This window comes from Nannospalax galili, unplaced genomic scaffold (genome assembly GCF_000622305.1).
Source record: "Nannospalax galili isolate Female #2095 unplaced genomic scaffold, S.galili_v1.0 scaffold686, whole genome shotgun sequence".
NCBI lineage: Eukaryota > Metazoa > Chordata > Mammalia > Rodentia > Spalacidae > Nannospalax > Nannospalax galili.
In genome coordinates, this window is record NW_008355472.1 from 623,803 (window position 1) to 631,236 (window position 7,434).

The following is a 7,434-nucleotide window of genomic DNA, read 5'->3' on the forward strand; positions in this document are numbered from 1 at the left end:
ATCTGGTTCATAGACAGTAGTTTGCTGACCCCTGACCTAGATCAATTTTCATTTCTGTGAACTTATAATCCTCCTGAGTGCTAAGATGACAAATGCCATCACATGTAGCAAATTTCTTATTTACTTCTTATTTATTTATTTAGATACAGGTTCTAATGTAGCCCAAATTGGCCTTGAACTCACTATGTCATCTGAAGATGACCCTGAACTCCTAATCCTCCTGCCTCTACTTCCTAGGTGTGGGATTACAAATATGTACTACCACACTTGATCAAACCTCTTCTCTTTATAAAGAGCCCCAGTTGGCCTTGAACTCACTATGTATCTGAAGATGACCCTGAACTCCTAATTCTCCTGCCTCTATTTCCTAGGTGGTGGTATTACAAATATGTACTACCACACTTGCTCAAACCTCTTCACTTTGTAAAGAACCCAGCCTCAGGGCTTTCATTATTACAGAAAACAAATGAATATAGAGTTTACTTATGCTGGGATCTCTACTTCATTCTAAGACTTTAGGCCATGTTACTTTAAAAGATGAGTTCAAGCTGGGCATGGTGGCGCACGCCTGTAGTCTCAGCACTTGGGAGGCAGAGGCAGGCGGCTCTCTGTGAGTTCAAGGCCAGCCTGGTCTACATAGTGAGTTCCAGGACAGCTGGGGCTACACTGCTTCAAAAAGACAAAAAATTTAAAAAAATTTTTAAAAAGTAAAAAAGATGAGTTTACGCCAATTTGCTTTAAAAGATCAATTCACTCTAACTGGAAAGTATGGAATAGGAACATACTTCAGACAAAGAGAAAACAGAATTCCTTAAAGATATTTCTCAGGCTGACCACCCCCCCCACGCACGCATGCACACACGCACACCAGTAGCAACAGCAGTAGATTTTTATTAGATGCAGAATCTCCTGGGTTATCTCTCAGGTAAGTGATACCAACTGGCAAGCATAGCCATGCCACACACACGGAGGCGTTCCTGGTGTAAGCATTCTTATTTAACTCTGACCACCCAGGAAGTGCTTCTCTTTGAGACTCAATACCACCAATGATGACATGGAAGGACTTGCAGTAACTAGTTCAACTTGGCTAACAACTCTTCCAGTTCTGGCCGAGCTTTGAACCTTCCCTTGAAGTCTTCTTCAGTGTGCTGGGGACAAGGAGAAGAAAATAAGTGGAAATCACTCAGAGCTTTTATTACCCATGTATGCACAGCACCCAAAATGGGCTCATCAGATGGCTCTCCAGAGGATGATTCTGATTCAGCTCATGCTCAGTGAGCATCTAACATGTCCCAGACTTGACTTGGGTACCAGGGACTCAAGGCTGAGAAAAGACAGACACATTGAGCCACACTGTCTAGCAGTGTGTCTTGTTTTGTTTTTTTTTTGAGACAGGGTCTATGTAGGCCAGGCTAGCCTAGAACTTGTTATATAGATCAGGCTAGCTTCAAACTTGTGGCAGTCTTCCTGCCTCTGCCTCCTGAGTGCTTGGATTATACACACAGGGACTGGAGTATTTTAAATTAGTATGACGAGCACATTCTCACCCTGTACATCTCTGGGAATTCCAAATAACAACCAGATAAGCATGGATTCAGAACAAGGGGGCTAATGAAGCAATTACACCAGTCTAATATGACCTGATGGGATTATGTCATAAGGATTGTCAAGGCAACTAACCTGACTCCTAATATGTAGGCTAAAGTTCATAATGTTCTGCAAGTACTGGCATTTTTTACCAGATATATTTAATGGAGCTACAGTCATGCTTTAATAGTCTAGAAAATGTCTAAGATACATCTTCCTTTGTGTTCTGATTTAACATACTGTATATAATCTTAAACCATGTTCTTTCTGCCACAAAACTACCTGTGAATTTGGAGAGAATTGAGAGTGCCACCGGCTCACTCCCTAACATCAAGAGATGTGTAATAGAGGTCAGCTTCTATAGTACACAAAGCATCATCCTTGACACCTCAGAGGCCTCAGAATGATGATTATAGCACCAGTAGGCTGCACACTTCTCCTGATTATTATCTAGCTGAATTATACACATTTCTCTGTTTAAAAAATCAGGCTGTACAGGCATCTTTATCTCCATTTTGAGCATAAGGAGGCCACCAGGAGGCCTCTTTCCACACCAGCACCTACCTCCCTCACTGACAATCTGACTCCTTCTGGAAGATTGCTTTGTAGTATTTCCAAGAAAATCTCTGCAAACGTAGCACTCAAACCGCTGATCTGCAAAATGAAGGCAGATGCTCTGAGAGAGGGTGCTGAAAGCCAGGTGACCAGGTAACCCTGGCTCCAGGGCCAGCTCCAGCAAGGAAAGGGTCTGTATTAGTCATTTTTCTCTTACTGTGATAAAACACCATGACTAAGGGAACTTGTAAAAGAAAAAGCTTATTTAGCTTTATGGTTCCAAGGGGCAAGAATAAGTCCATCATGGCAGGGAGGCGTGGCGGCAGAGGTGGCTGGAGTAGGAGAAGCTACGCTCTCACATCTTCAAGCAGGCACAGGAAGCAGAGCATGACTGGAGATCCAGCAAGGCTTAAGAATTTTCTAAGCCCACCCCCAGTGATGTGCTTCCTCCAGCAAGGCCACACCTTCTAATACCTCCCAAAACAGCACCATTGACTGGGGACAAAATGTCTGAATACTTGGAGCCTATGGGGGACATTCTCATTCAAATCACCACAGGGACTGACATCCAGCAATGGTTTCTGAGCTTGGTCCCCTACAGGGTTTCTCTTGCTATCTGTTAGGTGTTTGCTTGCTGAGATGGTCATGGCAGTGGATGTCATAACTAGACCAATACATTATCAAGTCCAGGCTGGCTTTCTCATGCAGCTCAGGTTTACCTACAGAAGCCAGGTGCTGACTGGTATCTGACCTTGTCCTGAGAATCTAGAGGTGTGTCAGAAGTGTGTTGGGAGGACCCACAAGAGAAATAACCACCAATTCATAGAAAGTCAAAAAAAGCTTCAAGAGAGGTAGTGCCTGGGTAGAGTCTTGGAGGAAAACAGGATGAAACTGGGAGAATTTGACAGTAGCATGGAGAGTTTTCAGGGCAGAGGAAACAGCATTCAGTAAATGTGGATGTGTAACAGCATTAGGAAATTACAACTAGCTCACGGGTGGTGGGGTGACTGGGACTTAACAAGGAAAAGCAGGAGGGGAATTACAATGGCACCTCAGACCAGAATTCGTACTTAAGCTGATGGGCCTCAGGGACAAGTAAGATCTACCTATGATGCATTATAAATAATTACTTCTGCTAGTATTTAAGGAATTAAAGCTTTCAAAGTGTGCTAGTTATTTTTAAATTAGCACATTTAGGGTAGGTGTTCTTCCTTTAATACTCGTCTCTAGTGTATAAAAAAGGGTATATAACAGAATTGTCAATAAAATCCCATACATTGGAATACTAGTTGGCCAGACACAGTAATGAAGTACTGACTGTGCTACACTACAGGTGAACTTCAAAAATGCATCAAGTGATAGAAGCCAGATACAAAAGGCCATGTTATTATTAATTTTTTTGTTTACTGAGGCAGGGTCTCACTGTGTAGCCTAGGCTGGTCTTAAATTCAAAGTCATCCTCCTGCCTCAGCCTCCTAACTGCTTGAATTACCATGCTCAGCTTCTAAGCCCATAAACTGTACAATTCCATCAAATGAAATGCAGTAAGTTCATACAGTAGATAAGTAGCTATGAGGGGCTGGATAGGTCTGTACAGAGGAGTCATGGCTCATTGACTTGGTTTATTTATGAGGTAATGAAAATGTTCTAAAACTGATTCTTGTTGCGTAACTTTCAGGGTTTGTTTTGTTTTTTTTGAGACAGGGCCTCAGGTAGCTGCAGCTGACCTGGAACTGACTATGTAGACCAGGCTGGCCTTGATCTTACAGAGATCCGCCTACCTCTTCTTCCTGAGTGCTAGGATTTAAAGGCATGCACCATCACAACCAGCAAGTCTGAGAGTGTTTTAAGTGGTAGGAGCTAAGGAATTTGGTGAATAAATAGGTATCAGAAGACAAAAAGGGATCAAACATTAGGCTCAAAGGATTACAGACCAAGAGTTTTCCACACAATGAGGTCAAGGTGTTGCCTGTGGAGCATACACATGGAGAAGTCCACTAGACAACAGGGTACTGGTTTGAAGTTCAACCAACAGACCAGGCCTAGCTATATGTACCTGGGGTATCTGTATATAATGATGGTCACCGAGCCTGGGGAAATGAATGAGATTTCATAACAGGAAAGTGGGGGGTCAAGACCTGAACTCTGGAGCACATCATCATTTAAGGCCAAGAAGGCCAAAGGAAGAAGAGTCCATGGAGATGGAGAAAAATAGAGGGAGAGAGGCAGAGAAGCAAACACATTTCGGATTCACCCAGAGTGCCTACCTGAACCACTCTCTCATGTGTGGTAAGGACTGAGTCCAGGATCATTTTGCTGCCTTGGTCTGGCAGCCGCATCACCTCCATGGTTTTGGTGGGCATCGCATAACTGCAGAAGAAGAGTTAGCATTGAGAATGTCTACTTAAGCCAGCAGTGCCACTTCAATCAGGGTCTTCTGTCCACCTTTTAGAATCTAAAAAATGCTTATCTACAGCCCATATCAAAGTAGCCAGATACCCTACTTCCTCTGGAAGTTTCTAAACTTTCCGAGGGAATAGACTGTGTTTTGTGCCTTTCTGTATATCTAATCATGCTTAACACAATACTCTGAATATAACCTGATGATAAATACATATTTGCTGTGACTGAAGAATAGCCACTTCTAAAAGACTCAAGCCTACTACTTAGGTATGCTTTGGAGGCTAACCTTGGTCTTCTCACTTGTTCTGGAGAAATAAGGCAACACACCCAATTATTCTGGAACAAGATTTCTCAACTTCAGCACTACTGACATTCTAGACCAGATAATTCTCTGTTGTGGGGGCTCCATTCTATTCTGTTCATTCCTGCCTCTGCCACTAGTACCCCTCCAGTGGTGACACAATCATCTCAGTTACCCAGGTTGTGAATCTCTGTTGCAGTCTGTGCTTCCTGTATTAACTTCAGCATCTCTTCCCGAAACCTTGGAAATATCAGCAGACTTGGGAGCCTGCCACTTACTAGCAATGCTTACTTAGGTAAGTCACTCTCCTCTCTGGGCCTCAGTTCTTTCATGTATAAATGAAATTACAAACTCAGCCTGCTAGTTAAACACTATGAGGATAAGGTGTGGTGATAAGACTGAACTAATGGTTACATAGAAATACACTGTTAGTGTTGCATTCATCCTACCAAAAAGTTCATCAGACTAAAGAGAAAGGAAATAATAACGATGACAATAGAATTCCTGATTCTTCATGTTTCATCCATAACAACAGGGGGCTGGCTCTCCACGAGGAAGCTTAGTGTAATGAAAGTGGAAGAGAAGCATGGTGGTCCTGGAATTTTAAACTGTGGCTCTGCCCCTTCCTGTTGAATTTAGGCAGGCCAGCTCAGCCTTCTGTGTCTTGGTTTCTTCAGTCAGAAAGTGAGAACAATACCTTGTTCACAGGGTCGTGCAATGGCTAAATGAGATTTCATAAGCAATTTGCCTGTCACAATACACCTACAAATGCCAGTTCCTTTGTCCTGATAAAGTCAGTAAATATCTGGGCATTAGCTGGGTGTGGTGGCACATGCCTTTACTTCCAGCAGAGGACCTGGGTTAGGTTCCCAGAACCCACATGGTGGCTAACAACCATTCATAACACCAGTTCCAGGGGATCTGATGGCATCTTCTGGACTCGGCAGGCATTTCAGGACACAGGTGCACCTACATACATGCAGGCAATACACTCATACACATAAAAAAATAAAATAACGCTGGCACGGCGGCACATGCCCTTAATCCCAGCACTGGGGAGGTAGAGGCAGGTGGATCTCTGTGAGATCAGGGTCACCTGGGGTTGCAGGGAGATCCTATCTCAAAAAGATGAGAGAGAGGGAGAGAGAGAGAGAGAGAACAAAGAGCAGCAACTCAGGATATAGAAAAAAATAAGTAAGTCTTTTTCTCCCTTACCCTTTCCCCTTGTTTTCCTTTCTTTTTGTGGGAGTGGGTGGGTATGCCTGTGCCATGGCTCTGTGTAGAGGTCAGAGGACAACTTGTGGGAGTTGATTCTCTCCTCCCACTATGTGTGTGGGTCCTGGGGATCAAACTCCGGTCATCAAGCTTAGTGACAATTATCTTTATCCTTTGAGCTAGCTACCTTGCCAGTCCCATCCCCCTTGACTTTTAGACCTTTTTATAATGTGCCTTTTGTGTATTATTTTGTATTTAATACTTTTTATTAAATAGTATTTTCACTTCTTATTTGTGTGTGTGTGTGTGTGTGTGTGTGCACGTGTGGGTGTCCTCACATGTGTATGCTTTTGTCTGGAGGACAGAGGTCAACACTGGGGGTCTTCCTTAACACTCTCCACTTTATTGTGTGTGGAGTAGGGTGTATGCATGTATGTATGTGTGGTGTATGCATGTATGCATGTATAGCATGTGTGTGCAGTGGGATGTACTCCCCTGTGCATGTATAGGCCAGAGCAGGACATCTTAATTCTTAATGTCTTCCTCAATCATTTCTCTACCTTATTTTGTTTGTTTTTTATTAGTTTGGGTTTTTTGTTGTTGTTGTTTATTTTTTGTCTTTTTTGAGACAGGGTCTCCCTATAGCCCTAACTGGCCTGAAACTAATTGTGTAGACCAAGGCTGGCCTTAAACTCAGAGATTTGCCTGCCTCTGTCTCTTGAGTGCTGGGATTAAAGGTGTGCACCACCATGCCCAGCTTTTTAAATTTATTTATTTTTTGTTGTTGTTAGTTTTTTTTTTTAATTATTTAATAACCACATGATTAGAAGCATTTCATTACAGCATTAACATATTCAATAACAATTTCCAGCGCAAAGATGCTTGTCTTTCAAAATTAGCTGTAAATTTTGAGGTTCACAGTTAAATTAATAGTTATATACAATATTGAACTCAGTATAACCCTTATAAGACATAAAATTGAATGAGGTTTTAACTGTGACCCTCAAAATTTACAGCCAATTTTGAAAGAGAAGCATCTTTCAAAAGTGGCTATAAAATTTTAGGTTCACAGTTGAATTAATACAGTTATACAATATTGAACTCAGTATAACCCTTATAAGACATAAAATTGAATGAGGTTTTAACTGTGACCCTCAAAATTTACAGCCAATTTTGAAAGAGATGCATCTTAGCTCAGGAAATTTTTATTGAATATGTCGATGCTGCTGTAATGAACTGCTTTTTCTAAGTATGTTGTTAATAAATAATTTTTAAAAAGAAAAGAAAAAAAGGAAGGAAGGAAGGAAGGAAGGAAGGAAGGAAGGAAGGAAGGAAGGAAGGAAGGAAGGAAGAAAGAAAGATAAAAAAGACCC

General features: G+C 42.0%; 1 protein-coding gene across 1 annotated transcript in view; it reads right to left on the minus strand.

Moving 5' to 3' along the window:
* Positions 1–871: 871 nt before the first annotated feature.
* Positions 872–7,434, minus strand: part of Mrpl48 (mitochondrial ribosomal protein L48) — a 65,439-nt gene continuing 58,876 nt past the window's right edge. The window contains exons 6-8 of the mRNA XM_008852716.2: positions 4,410–4,512; positions 2,152–2,241; positions 872–1,148 (exon numbers count right to left, since the gene is read on the minus strand). Coding sequence (XP_008850938.1) covers positions 1,074–1,148; positions 2,152–2,241; positions 4,410–4,512 — 268 coding nt within the window. The 3' untranslated portion in view covers positions 872–1,073. The remainder of the gene's footprint in view (positions 1,149–2,151; positions 2,242–4,409; positions 4,513–7,434) is intronic.